At 35.5% G+C, this 15483-nt stretch overlaps 1 protein-coding gene across 1 annotated transcript in view; it reads left to right on the top strand.

Moving 5' to 3' along the window:
- The window catches only part of CLCA4 (chloride channel accessory 4), a gene marked incomplete at its 3' end in the record, with an annotated part of 23856 nt that overhangs the window by 5652 nt on the left and 2721 nt on the right, over positions 1 to 15483 (top strand). The window contains exons 4-11 of the mRNA XM_049618863.1: positions 1979 to 2087; positions 3624 to 3801; positions 4130 to 4348; positions 6395 to 6622; positions 8704 to 8881; positions 10189 to 10295; positions 12744 to 12959; positions 13553 to 13820. Coding sequence (XP_049474820.1) covers positions 1979 to 2087; positions 3624 to 3801; positions 4130 to 4348; positions 6395 to 6622; positions 8704 to 8881; positions 10189 to 10295; positions 12744 to 12959; positions 13553 to 13820 — 1503 coding nt within the window. The remainder of the gene's footprint in view (positions 1 to 1978; positions 2088 to 3623; positions 3802 to 4129; positions 4349 to 6394; positions 6623 to 8703; positions 8882 to 10188; positions 10296 to 12743; positions 12960 to 13552; positions 13821 to 15483) is intronic.

The following is a 15483-nucleotide window of genomic DNA, read 5'->3' as shown; positions in this document are numbered from 1 at the left end:
CCATACCATCCCATCCCAACCTAATCTTATCTCTCCCTCAAACTTTAGCCTGACCATGACTGTTCTCTTTGACACCTCTAATCCTTTGCACCTTTCTAAGATATACTCTCTTTCCTAGCTGGCATATCCAGCAAAATTAGTTATTTCAACTATAAGTATAAATACCTCAAATCCCTCACCATTCATATACTATGTTTCATTCAACTTGCCAAATCCTGTGTACTGAGTTTCCAGCCAGTTTTCTTTGGCTTCTGTTAATGTACTTCCAAGACTATTAAAGAAAATTATAAAACTAATGATATCATTATATAAGCAGATTTCCCAAGCTCAGGGAAGCCCTCAAAGTTATGCAACAATATTTGTACTTGTCTCTTCTTGGCTTCCTTTCTCCTTCCCCATAGCAGCTGTTCTAAAACTTCTACCATTTTTCCCAAGATCTCTAACTACCCTTTTCAATCACATCAACAGATGTCTTGATTGAGAAAATAGAGCCCTATAGTCAAGCTAATTAACATATCATCTCCTCACATAGTTCCCTACCCTTCCTTTCCCTTTTATTTCATGTTTGTGGTGATAGCACCTGAAATCTACTCTCTTAGCAAATTATAGTGGGCATGAGAGAGAGGCTTTTTCCTTCTAATGTTTCCATTTGCCTAGAAAACCTTAAGCCAGTGTTTTTATAGTTCAATGCATAGAGTAGTAACTTAAGGATCTTGTTAATATGCAGATTCTGATTCAGTAGATCTAAAGTTGGTCTACGATTCTACATTTCTTGTTAGCTGCCAGGTGATGCTGATGCTTCTGGTCCAATGAACATATTTTGAGTAGTAAGGACTTAAAGAAGAAATGTGACTTTTGCATAATTCTGACACTTCCCCTCTATGTTTAGATCTCCTGAGTTAATTTGAGTTAGAGAAATACACATGGTAGCAGAACAAACATATTTCTGAATTCCTCTTCTCCGTTGCTATTTCCTCTGAAGTTTTTCCTAATATTGCTAAAACTGAAATCTACTTGTTTCTCCTTCCAGCATTTCAAGCTATGGATTTACCTTTATTCTTCCATTTACCCTAAAATCCTTAGCAGAAAAAAAAATTTTTTTTAATTCCAAATCCCTCTCTTTGAGCTTTTCCTAGTCAAAGACTACATCTTATTCATCTTTGTATGTCCTAGTACCTAGTACTTCGCATATCTAGTGCCTAGAGCCTAGTACTTTGTATTTTCTAGTAATAACATATGCTAAATATGTATAATTAATAATAATTATTTTCACATAATCAATGCTTTATGTGTTAAGTACTATAAATTAATCACTTTATTTGGACATCCCCCCAAATTATCTATGGTCTATAGCAGTGTTTTTCAATGCTTTTTTTTTTATTATCCACTCCCTCAAGAGAATTTATAGACTTTTTTTTAACTTTATTTATTTATTTTGAAAGGGAGGGAGGGGCAGAGAGAAAGGGAAAGAGAAAATCCTAAGCAGGTTCCACGCAGTCAGCACAGACTCGGACCCAGGGCTTGAACTCACGAACTGTGAGATTAGACCAGAGCTGAAATCAAGAGTTGGACACTCAACTGACTGAGCCATTCACATCTTTTAACTAATCACATCCTAGTGAAATATTAATACCAAAGATATGTTATATATCCATTTATGGTTTGGTAAAAGCAAGCTTTGTAGCGCTAAAAACCATTGTAACAACTAAGACTTTTTGCCCCCCAAAAGCCAAAGCTCAGACTATTTTGCTCATAGCATACATATCATAAATGTTTTCTTGATGTAACATGTTGTGTAATAAAAACATAATATACTATATAATGTAATGCAACATGTTTTTTATAAATAAAAATACAAATGTTAGCAGTTATTTAAAACCTAAATATAACTTTTTGACTGAAACAGTTTGTTAAAATATTTGAGGGACAAATTTTGTCACTTGAATTATGATCATATATTTGAAATATTTTCCTACAGATAGACTGCTTGTCCATGAGTGGGCCCATCTCCGCTGGGGAGTATTTGATGAGTACAATGAAGATGAGCCTTTCTACAGTGCTAAGTCAAAGAAAATTGAAGCAACAAGGTATGAACATTGAACTTTTCTTAATTACTCCAGGCTATATCTTCTTATTTTCCTTAGTTTTATTTCTTTTAAATGCCAATAATTTTTTTATCCCGACGCAGATAATAGATGCTATATCACAAAACAGTGTGTCTGTTTCTTTGTTTTTGTTTTTGTTTTGTTTTTAGAAGATGTACCTTAAAGTAGCTGATTTTCCATTCAAAATACACATAACTTCAAGAGCATTTGGTAGCGATTTGGCATATTTTTATACCTCTCTACCATAGCTGCCAGAACTCATTTGTGCTGGAGTTGTACTCTGTGTAAAGGGTTGTATAGTATATGGCAAATCAAAATAATTTATACTACACAAGAATGAAAAAAGTGATTAAAATAGTGGTAAATGTAAGCTCAATAAGAAATCAACTTTCAAAGGGCCAATCAAGGATTTCTTGGGTTTTGTAAAATTCATTTAAAAATACCAATCTAACAACACAGTTAATAATAGACAATCCTGTTAGTTCTAAGATCAATAGAGCAAAATGGTTGTTGGTAATTGGTTTAAAATTAGATGCCATCAGCTTACTCAATCTTAGATGCCCTGCAAGGTCTGTGGACTTATCAAAAATGCACAAATTGAAAGATACTTGATTTCATTGAAGTCCCTTCCTTTGCCCATTTGCTTCACCAGTTGCAGCACACATATTTAAGGAGTATTACATTGATTACATTTGTTTACACCATATTCCCCCTAAATGTCTAGTCTCTGCTAAAGAATATTCATCATGGTTGTTAATGTAGATAACATTATGTTCATGGAGTTCTGGGGAGTAAGAGGCATACACATATTTAGGAGACTCTAAATAACTGAATGAAATCTAGTAATTGCTTCTTAAATTTGAAATGGAAACACATTGAAAAGATGGGATAATATTCACATTCCAGCATATTTATTGTAATCACTGCTACCTGTGGCCAATTCCATGCAATAAAACATATGTCTAAAATAACCCCATCAGTAGTGACTACTGTCCTAGGCAGTACCTTAGTCTTTCCTTCAAGCCACATTTTGCTTTAGATAAAAATGCTCCTTGAAAAAACAAAATATTTGTAGCTATGCCACATCCCATTCTTTTGGAGATATTTTCTTTGAGAAGAGTCTTACAAAGAACTTCAAGCTAAGGTGGCACCAAGAGTAAGTGTTTTCACAAGTTGCCGTGTCCAGATGCCTGCAGTGCATTTATCATCACAAGGCCACCAGAAGAGATATTTGGAAAAGGGGACTCCCCAGCCATTGGGATTAACAGGCAGCAACTTTAATCCCAACAGGGAACTCAGCCATTACATATACTAGACATCCCACTTAAAATTTCTTTCTGCAATTTCTTGAAAAACAGGTAACTGCTCTGATAGGAACACTTAAATGTTGCTGCCAAAAACAAGATGTGTGCGGTACATAAATAAGAACAAACAAAACCTTGATGGAAAGATTACTTAATATTTTCAAAAATTTTTATTGTTAAGTTGCCTCAAAGACTAACTATTATATATTTTCAGATGTTCGACAGGTATTACTGGTATAAATAGAGTTTATAAGTGTCAAGGGAACAGTTGTACAACTAGAGGATGCAGAATTGATTCTAAGACAAAACTGTATGAAAAAGATTGTCAATTCTTCCCTGATAAAGATCAAACTGAAAAGGCATCCATAATGTTTATGCAAGGTATTAATTCTGTAAGTATGCCAATTGTGAGTTCAGAGCATATATATTCAAAGGATATGTTATCAAGTTTACAAAATACCTGTGCAGGTTTCCTGAGAGATTAGATATATTAATATAGAGTTCTTTAAACATTAACTGGCACATAGTAAGCACTCAACTAGTGTTACCTGTTATTACAATTATTCAAAATGCATATTACTATTATATGATTCCTCAGTGAATCTTCTTTCATTAAATAAACAACATGTTTGCCAAGAACATTTTTTCTTTTTCAGATTTGTAGTTGAATTTTTAAATACATTGTATGTAAAGGTTTTTTTCATTTTATTAATCTTTTAGGTTGTTGAATTCTGTAATAAAAAAACCCATAACCAAGAAGCTCCAAGCCTACAAAACAAAATGTGCAATTCCAGAAGTACATGGGAGGTGATCAGCAATTCTGAGGACTTTAAGAACACAACATCTATGGTGGCACCACCCCCTCCACCTGTCTTCTCATTGCTGAAGATCAGAGAAAGAATTGTGTGCTTAGTTCTTGATAAGTCTGGAAGCATGAATGTAAGTCTGTGGGCCCATTTGTTCCTGGATATAGGGACATGAAAGTGATTGAATAGCTGAGAATACTCTAAACACTACCTGCTTGTTCTAAATTGCATGGTGGCATAAATACTGTTACCTCCTATGATCATGATCTCAAGAGTGGCAGTGAATATTGTAATGAAAAAGTGTGGCAATGGAGTTAAAAAGATCTAACCCAATATCCAACCCCAGAAAATGGAGAGTTTATTGAGGAGTACTTTTAAATCCTTTAGTAAAGCCTTAGTTAGAAGATCAGTACTAAAGATTTTTAATATGGACATTCTTTCTAACCTTGTCTCTGTTATCTACTGGAAATCCTTAACAGACATAAGGAGAGAGTAGATTGGGGCCTCTGAACTCCATTGCAAGTCAAGGAACAAAATCAACCAGGAGAACTGTTAACATGCTTTTACCTTATTTGCATCATCTATATAAATGACCCCTTTATGCTCGAAGCCACAGACCAAAAGTACCACCATAATAAAGATACAGTCAGATTCAGCCATTTATTCCCTCTACTATCATTCAAGGAATGGAAGGCATTGTGCCAGGGTCTAGGAGTACAAACTCACATCCTTGAAGAATTCACTGCTGAATAGAGAAAATGTTCTCTTCCTTTCCATTACCTGGCTAACTCATACATATTGTTCAAGTTTGGTAGAGGCACCCATTTCCTCCAGGAGAAGATGGGCTGGGCTTCTAGACTGGACTAATGGGTCTTCTGCTGGTTTCCCGTAATGACCTGTGCAAACCTCTATTACTATATATCATATTGTAATTACACGTTTCTCTCCCACTAGACTGGGAGCTCCTCTAGGACTTAAAACAGTGTCTTACTCATCTTTACATCCCTGTTACCTAAAATAGTGTTTATCTCGTATAAGCACTCAATAAATAATTGTTGAAATGGACTACAAATGAGCAAACATAATGTGATAAGGCACCCAGAAGGATGTCACATTAGAAGCAGAACAGAGCACGCTGAAGATCAAGGTGAATGTCTCCAACAAACCACTCAGTTGAATGGTTACTGAAAAGCACAGAAGATGGTGCAGCTGAATGAAATAATCCTCAATAGCAAGTTTCAGAAAGAACATCAGAATGCTAGACACCTATACATAGAAGTGTTCTAGGAAGTGTTGCTGAGGAGAGATAGAGTTCCTTATTACGAAAAGATGAGCAGCCTCCTTTGGACAAGATGCGGGTAAAGCTAAGTTTAAAGGTAAAACAAAGTGGTAGAGAGAGAGCCCTCAAAGATGGAAATGTAAGAGAAGTTTTTCACTGTGGGTTGGTTCTAGAGAGTTCAGAGGGAAATTTGGATGTGTGTTGGGCGGAGGTTTCACAGATCAGTTGGTGTTGAGGAACTGGAAAAGACAAACGTACGAAGAGGCTTACATTGAGCATTCACCTAGGAAAGAGGGATGTGAGTTTTAATGAGTTGTCAAAGAACCAATTCCAATTAATCCATTGGTGGGGAAGTGGTGGGGAGAGGTTAGAAGCAGAAGAGGTAAGGCGGGGAGGGCGGTAGGGACTGGGCCTCTCAAAATATAGCTGCAGCTTGAGTAAGTTTCATCTTTTGGGATGTCCCCAAGTGGATAGGGAGACTTCCATTTCTAGATGGAGTCCATGATAAGTCTGGTTTGATACTGTGGGACCTGGGGAGTGGTTTCATCTTGATACAACTGGAACAGAGGATCTCAGGAGTTATTAGGCAGTCTCTAAGTGGTAAGTCATCACCTCACAATTGCAACCCAACCCCCACCCTACCCTCCACCTCTAATTTGGGTGCTTAGCAGCCAAGAATCAGCTCTAGCTAAAGCCTATGTTCCTTACTATACCATATGTGTTCCATAATACAACAATATTTTTCAATTTTATCAATTAAAAGAAAATTGCCTTCTTTAATAATACCAATTACCATTGATAAAAAATCAATGACAAATTTTATTCACTCATTTTGTGTGATCTGCAATTATTTTCCAATTGAAAACCCCTTGGTTGTTTTCTTGATTTTTTTTTATTCAGAGTTTTAATCGCCTAAATCGAATGAACCAAGCAGCAAAACACTTCCTGCTGCAGACCATTGAAAATGGATCCTGGGTGGGGATGGTGCACTTTGATAGTAGTGCCAATGTGAAAAGTAATCTAATCCAAATAATAAGCAGCAAAGAAAGAAACAAGCTCTTGGAGAGCTTACCTACAGCAGCTAATGGAGGAACTTCCATCTGTGCCGGAATTAAATCAGCATTTCAGGTGAAAATCATATTGCAAATACAGTTTGTTCTTTTTTAAAAAATTAAAGTATAACTGACATCCAATATCGTATTAGTTTCAGAGTGATTTGATATTTTTATACATTATGAAATGATCGCCATGACAAGTCTAGTTACTACCTAACATCATACAAAGTTATTACAATATTGGTAGCTATATTCCCTATGCTGTACATTATATCTCCATCACTTATTTACTTTATAACTGCAATTGGGTACCTTTTAATACCCCTTACCTAGTTTCTTTCTTTTTTTATGATTAGGACATTTTTATGTCAAATGCTGCCACACATACTTGCTGCCTAATATTAACATGACTAATCCTAAGAAGTGCAGGATGAACTAAGCCCATAGAAAAAAATTCATTTAATGATTTTTAATGGATCAGTAAATCAATAAATAAATGGATGAATAACTGACTATTAAAATGCCACTAGAGTATAATCCCAATGAGGTCAGGGACTTTTTCTGTCTTGGTACACCATGCAGTAGTCAGTGCTCAATAAGTATTAAATAAATACGTGTGCTTGGTCAACAAAACTCAATTTTTTTAGACAATGAAGCAAGTTATATGGTATGATTCCATTTTGGGCCAATCTTCATTTCAGTTTCTGTGACATTAAGTTGGGGAAAACTGATGTTTATTAAAGTAGATGTAGCAGGGGCCGTTAGTCATAGGGTCAGGAAGTAACATCAGAGTACTGGCTCTACTACTTACTAAGTGATCTTGGGTAAAGTTTTCAGTCTCTTTGGATTCCCAGTGCCTTATCTATGGAATATAGGAAAACAAGAATGCCTACCTCATAGGACTATTATGAAGGTTAAATGAAATACTACATTTATGTATGTAGAACAATATCTTTTATAGAGAGTAAATATATATATTTCACAAATGCCATAATAATGAACAAGGTCATATACATTTGGATAAAAATAAGATTCACAAATATATTATATATTTCACCCAAACATGCAGGGGGAATGTGATGGGGATGCTGTATAAATGCAATGAATGTATTAAAGAATTTCCTATTTTTAGTGTGATTTTAATGTATGTCAAAGCATATTTCACATATATTACAACATATATTAGCCATCATTTGTCTAAAAACATGCAAAAAATTGAAATGAAGCTGGTCCCTTTGTTCCCTGACGCCAGCTTTATTACAAGTATCTAAATTCCAAACCCTCTTCTACAAATCTACACACACCTCCACTCCGAATTCACGAAAGCCACTGATAATCTGTCTTTTGTTTCCCTTTGGTATGGACTCAGTTTCTCAAAATGGTGTACCAAGAATCCACTACGAATTAAAGCTGTCAGAGATGAAATATAGTTGCTATCCTGGGATAAATTCTTTTTATCCTCTCTTATAGGCACCTAGATTCAGAACTGTGAGTTTCAAACTGTTTGGCTTCATAATAAATGGGTTCAAACCACAAATAGAACTCAATTTAAATAAATATAATCCATGTATTCTCTAAGCACCACCAATACTCTTAGTTTTGTGCTCTTTACTATTAGAAGTAAAACAAAAGTTATATAACAAGATCCCTAACCTTGACCTGCTTAGAACTTTCTATATCTTTTCTTTATATTAAAGGTTCCCTAATTTGGAATCATTAACTTTTTTAAAATGTTGAGGTGGAGTTTTAATGCATCTAGCTGTATATGCAACAGACTTTATACACTAATGGTTTGTTAGAGGGCAGTCCAGTCAGAGAAAACAGAGACATATTTAATGCCACATTCTGCAATTATATTTTTGATGTCTGGTTGACCTGAGTCCTCAGACTGAGATGGCATTATTATTTAATCCAAACAGAATTTTCCACAGCCTTGCAACCACATAACTTCATTTGAGCAAGCATTCCCGAGGCAGATAGACAGAAAATAAAATCATGTTTATGTTCGCCTAAAAATTGTTGATTACAGAATCTGATTTTAAAAGAGAAGCTATCTCTTCTGCACACTTTTAATTTCTTTGCACATTTTTTCTAATATCCCATAAGTCTTTTGATCTTGGAACACTTATAATTATGCTGTCATTATATGTGCAGGTAGTTAGAGAAATTCACCCCCAAATAGATGGATCTGAAATTGTCCTGCTGACTGATGGGGAGGATAACTCTGCAAAGAATTGTATTGATGAAGTGAAACAAAGTGGAGCTATCATTCATCTGATTGCTTTGGGACCATCTGCTGATAAAGCAGTCATAGAGATGAGCGCTTTAACAGGTGAAATATGATCTATATATTATTGTCCTTTGACAGCAATGTGTAAGTGTAAAGGCTAACAACTGAACAATTTCTCTCAAGCTCTTGCCCTGTGGGTGCTATGCCAAGACCTTGGAACCAGAGTCAAACTAGACCTGCTCTCTGTTCTCAAGGTGCTCACAGTCCAGCTGGCTGAAGAGACAAATAAAACTTCTAATCAGATAGCATAATCAGATAGCATCCCTCCATGACAGGAGAAATATATAGAAATAAAGCACAATGTGAGCAGGGGAAGCCATTAATTCTCCCAGGGTTGTACAGAGTCAGAGAAAGAAGGCATGAGAGATGAGGTGACTTCTGAGCTGGGCCATGAACAAGGTGTTTACTTCTTCTGAAGAAAGGAGTGAGAAAAGATGATCAGGTCATGAGCAAAAAAAATCACGTTGGAATGACAGTGTAAGGCACATGGAGAGATACTGGGAAATCCATGAAATCAGAGCAGAGGCTTTAGGGTAGGGTTGGGGAGCAGATGGGATTAACAGAAGCTCAGGCTGAATAAATCTAAATAACAACAAAATTTCTAGATGAACTACAGGGAAGATGCTATCTTAGATATAGAGACATATAATGAAAATAGACCAGATGTTTCAGTGCCTTCTTAAATGTAGTAGAATAAACAAAACCTGTAATATTATGAATATCAATTATTATATTGGGTTGAATTCTAATGCTACCAAATACATACTTGCTTTTTAATGCTTAGTTGTACAAATTCCCATTATTTCAAAGTACTTTCGTGACCATTGTAAAATTTATTTCTGTCCCAAGTGTCCCTCTAAAGTAATGCTTTTTTTGAACTTTTCTCTATTGCTTACCATTTTTCTATCTCTCCATTGCCAGTTATTGTTAGGATACCTCAATATGACAGCTCTTTAAGCTTTCTAAACTGATTCTGACACACTTTGGTTGAAAAATCTGAAAGCCAGAATTGTTATAACTATCTTAAATAAAAGTGAATAATGACTCTAAAGGGCTGTGAGATCTATGAACTTTAATACATGGAACTGTAACATCTTCTTTCATATTCTATGAATATTTCATGCATTCCAGCCAGGAATATTTCTATCAGTGACGTATAAAGGCAGCTTACATTTTCTAGTTATGACAGCTTTAAATTAATATTTCATTGTTAATCTTTACGCATGACTGATTTTATTCTATTTTAATAATACATACTGAAAGTATGATTTTGTTTATCCTATTACGTTATTAATGTGGTAAGTATGTAATTTCTAGAAAGAAACCTATTTAATGTATTTACATTTTAGGAGGAAACCATTTTTTTGCTTCAGATGAAGCCCAGAACAATGGCCTCATTGATGCTTTTGGGGCCCTTGCATCAGGAAACACTGATCTTTCCCAACAGCCTCTTCAGGTCAGAGAATCCACCCCTCAGATTTTGGTGTTTACACTTAGCCATAACAAAGAGAAATAATTCAGTTGTTAAAAGATTTGATTCCTATATTTTTCTCAAAGTAAATTTTTAATTAAAATTAAAATCTCAGTATGAAATAGAAGTTATTCTTTAGATATGGCCAAATTAAGTAATGAAGTAGCAGATATACTTTTTCTTTTTCTTTTCCTATAGAGCTTGGTTAAGGGATAACATCAAAACTGAATACTGTTAACTTTTCTGCCAAAAATAGATTTTGTCCAATAATGTAGCATCCATTTTGCTATAAATGCATTAAAAAATTCCATTCTTCCAAGATTTCCCCCGCCCTTCACTGCTGTAAAATAGATTTGAATTAGATGAATTCACTCAAGAATCTGGTTTGGAGATGGAAGCGATGTATCTTGGAAATAATTTATCAGAAAAAAGAAAGTGAATAACTATTGCATATCTACAAATTTAGGGCTTATCTTACTTCTTCAACCACTTTTTTCACTGGCTTTTTATTTTATTCATCTGTCTTCTGAATGCCACTTCTTTTCTCATTTGCTTATCAATAACACTACCATTTTCTGTATTTAGATTGAAAAGTTTTTACACCTTTCTTCATTCTTAATTCATGTACCATGTAAAATGTCAGCATAGCCTGTTTCTTTCAAAATATTTTTTACAAAATTCTGTTTCTATCAATATCCATTCCCACCAAGTGCGTATCACTTGTATTCCATCTTACAGCTCATCAAGTCACTGCCCACCATCAACTTGCCATGATCACCTAGACAAACCTAGTTTCCTCTACTCTTCAACAATGAAGAGCAAGAAGGTATAGGATTCAGAGTTAAGATAATATGTGCTGGTTGGTTTGGAGGTTAGGTTTGCAGCTTTGCCCTGAAAACAGTTTAAAAATTCATCTGAGATCTAGCTTGGTGGTGTATGGAGAATAAAATGATGGAGAATAATGTACATTTCTGAAAGTTTCCATCTGTATGACTGAGAAAATGATGACAAAATTGACACGTAAAAAGGGAGAACTGATTTTGAGGATATTATTTTCTGCTCTGTTTTAACCTTAGACTTTGAGGGGCTGGTGGGACATTAAATGGAATGTTCCAAAGGAATTTTAAAATATAAAAGTAGAATGTGGGAAATCATCCAGAAAAGAGACATTTGCATGCAGGATATGCTTAAAGTTTCGAGAATGGTTTTATAAATAATATGGAAGGGGCAGAAAGATCTGCATCCCTCACTCAAAAAGTGCATAGTTTAAGTAGAGAAATAACAAAAAGAAAACACATTTTTGAAAGATTAACCTCAATTTGTCTTGGGAGAGAAGCGTGAGAACAGTTAGAGGTATGTTGCGATAATCTGAGTAGATGAGAACTTGGATTTGGATGGTGGCAGTTAGAATACAGAGAAAAGGCTGCATCTCACTCTTTACTCAGTTATTTTCCCTTAGTACTACTCTGTAGCCAAAGCTTTCTAATTTTCTTAGACTTTCCTGAAAGTCTCTCTCATTCAGATTTAACTTAATAATAATACATGGTCTACTCAAAGCCATGTCCACTTAACACAGAACTGAGATTTTTGTGATTGCAATGATGTTGCAGTGGTAGAATTCATTCCCCTCTATAAGCACTGGTGTGAGAGGATTTTTGGTTTAAAAGACTGGTTTAGAATAGAAATGAGATTTCCCATCATTCCTGAAATGACACATTTTAGAAAGTACTTTCTTGATCCGTGGATAAACTTGGCTTTCCTTGACTGAGAACTATCCACAAAGACTTGAAAAACTTTCTTTGAAGCTCTTCTCAGAGAAAGGTCCTATCTTTCACATCTCTTCTCAGGATTCCAATCTTTGTAAACAGTTTGCCCTCTTTCTACTCCTCTTGGAATGTTTACTGTCCAGTGCTACTCACTCTATCATGTGTGAAAATTATTTCAAGATTTCACCTCAGGAAAATAGCCCTGTTTGCTTCTCTCATAGTTTGCTAATCTTGATTTTCTCCGTTGAGGCCCCCTTTTACTGTATTTCTATTCAAATACTCTAGCCACAACCAATAAGTATTTTTTAGGTCATCATGAAGATGGATAAACTTAGGGTGATACATGCACACCCTATAGCTAATTCTTCTCTTCTGTGTCCTCCAAGACAATTGGGGAAAAAAATAACAGGGCCATATCTCCAACTATAAAACCCATTCTCCTGCTTTAATGACTTTATTATACCCTGTCCTTCCCTCAGACTCTATATTTCTACACTTTCTGATGACAACTGTCACATCCCAATCAGCTTTCAGAGATCACAAGCCTAAGGTAGTATGCCCTACATAAGCTTGTTCTCAGGCCAGAAATTAAAAACTACATTAAAAATGAAAACAGAAAAAATTACTCTCTTCTCCAGTAATTAATTTTTAAAATATATTTAAACAGCTTGAAAGTAAAGGATTAACACTCAACAATAATCCCTGGATGAACGGCACTGTAATAATTGATAGCACTGTGGGAAAGGACACATTCGTTCTCATCACATGGGCCAGACAGTCTCCCATTATTTCTCTCTGGGACCCCAGCGGAACACCAATGAGAAATTTCACAGTGGACACAGTTTCCAAAATGGCCTATCTCAGTATTCCAGGAACTGCAAAGGTAAGCAATCAGCTTTTAGACTTCCTTGCAAATTTGTTTTGGTAGCTGAAAATACATTGTTTACTATCACAACAATAGGTGTCAATACTTGTATCATCTTCAAATTTACAATAAAATAAAATGTACTTTCTATGCCTGTGTGGTCCTGAAAATTATGGAGGCAGGAAAAAGAAAGAACATATGCATTAGGAGAAAGAGAAGTGAAAAAATGAGGTAGGCTAAGAATAACTTTGAAGAAGCAATGTAGAGAGAATGTGTGCAATTTGGTGTGTAGATAGCTATTCAGTCATTCCTGATTAGCACGACCAGATCTTAGAATCTGTGGACTCTGGGGTCAAAGAATAAGGCCAAGACCAAAACAAACTTTCCCAAACTTATTTTTCCTAGCTGACATTTCCCAAAGTTTAGACACCATGCATGACAACGGCCAGGATACCCTATCTAAACTGCCTCAATTCTCATCCTTTTACCTTCAAAATTGTCAAAACTTGTTTATTCTGTAACATATTTATAAAATGTATTTAAGAGTTGGACAATGAAAACACAGAAAAGCTTGATCTTGGATATTTAATATATTTCCATTGAATTTTTAGGTGGGTGTTTGGACATACAGTCTTCAAGCCAAAGCAAACCCAGAAACATTGACTATGACAGTAAATTCTCAGGCAGCAAATTCTTCTGTGCCTCCAATCACAGTGAATGCTAAAATGAATAAAGACACAAACAGTTTTCCCAGCCCAATGATTGTTTATGCAGAAGTTCTACAAGGGCATGTACCAATTCTTGGAGCCAATGTGACTGCTTTCATTGAATCAAGTAACGGAAAAATAGAAGTTTTGGAACTTTTGGATAACGGTGCAGGTAACTCACAGGTTTTTGTGAATAAGCCTGTAATTTTATAACTCAGGATATGTTATGGGTCCCTATAATATTGTGGGGCAGTGGGACAGACTCCAGAAGAACTGATGCAGATTATGGATGAACAGCAGAACCAGCAGGAAATTCTATCCACATAAAACCTACAAAGTACTTAGCAAGTGTCCTGCACATAGTATGCACTCAATAAATGTTATTTACTGTCATTATTATTTGTCATCTGGACAACCAATATCTGTTACTCATCAAGAACATCTCATTCAGGAGACTGAGAACAGCATCAAGAATTCTGAGCAAGTTTCTTAGTTGCACATCATCAGAAAGTCTAGCCAGAGTGAGTGAAGCACAAGCAGCCAGATGGGATTAAATGGTAGAACTTGAGCCCCTGGCAGAGACGGAAGAACAGGCAAGAATAATTCCCAACAGCTGGAAAAAATGCAACATACAGTCTTGGGAACTAAGGTCCAAGGGCAAGTAGAACAGCCAAAACAGACAAGAGATATCACCAGAGATCAGATGCCAGGTCTGAATGGCAGGAAACAAGATACAGAGTTGGCCATGCCGTGGTCTATATGGGTGAATAGTACCTTTTTCCTAGACTCTGGATTGTCCTGGAAACTGATCCTTCTTTTGAAAGGACCATAAGCAAGGAAATTACCATATCGATAACCTCCTGAGCTGTCAGAATTTTCTAACAGTGTCTTGCAATGTCAGTCAATATATAATCAACCAGGGTTTGCCCTGTAAAAATTTTTAAGGTAAAATTGTTCTTTGGTGCACCTCAGTGCCTTCATCTGATATAATAATATTTTCCTCAACTATTTCCTGACTTTTCCTTTTCCTAAACCCTCCCAAGCTACATTAAAAGTTAAAGCATCTTGTTTCATTTCTAAAGGTTTTACCAGATGGCTACTTAGCTAATTTGGAATGCCTTTACCTAAGAAGGTATTGGTGATAAACAATGACTTGGAGCAGGGGTTCTCAAACTTTAGCATGCAAAGGAATCACCTGAGGGGCTTGTTATAACACAGAATGCTAGGCCCTTCCATAGAAGGTCTAAGTAATTGGCATTCCTAATATGATCAAGAGACATGCACATGGTGCTCATCCAAGGACCTCAGTTGAAGAACCTTTATCTTAGAGTGTTAAACCCCCTGACAAATTTGTCTGTAATTTAATGAATAACTCTAGTACTGGTGATATCAGACATAAACTTATGATACAATATTCCTGAGCTCCCCAAATGTTTATTATAATAATAGATGGGGTTTTCCACTATCAGACCAGAGAGTTAATGGATCATAGAACAAGAGGAGAGGATACAACACACACACACACACACACACACACACACACACACACACACAAAGAGTGGTTGAAGAGAAGTCAAAATAAGTAATTTTTAGGTAAACATATTGAGAATTAAATTGTTATGCCAAGATACATTTTTTTAGTGTGAATCCTTTTGCTTTTAACAGGAGATGACATAATTATGTGTTTAGGTAAAGTAAGAACTGCAAGAAAACCATTTGGCTAAAACATGGTAAGAAGAGTACTAAAATAATCGGCATAGAAGTTGATAAAGTAAAGGTACTTATTTTCATAACAATTTAATTCTCAATATGTTTACCTAAAAATTACTTATTTT

The sequence above is a fragment of the Panthera uncia genome, assembly GCF_023721935.1.
Source record: "Panthera uncia isolate 11264 chromosome C1 unlocalized genomic scaffold, Puncia_PCG_1.0 HiC_scaffold_4, whole genome shotgun sequence".
Lineage (NCBI taxonomy): Eukaryota > Metazoa > Chordata > Mammalia > Carnivora > Felidae > Panthera > Panthera uncia.
The sequence above is the reverse complement of the archived record's forward strand: the minus strand, read 5'-3'. Positions and strand labels throughout refer to the sequence as shown.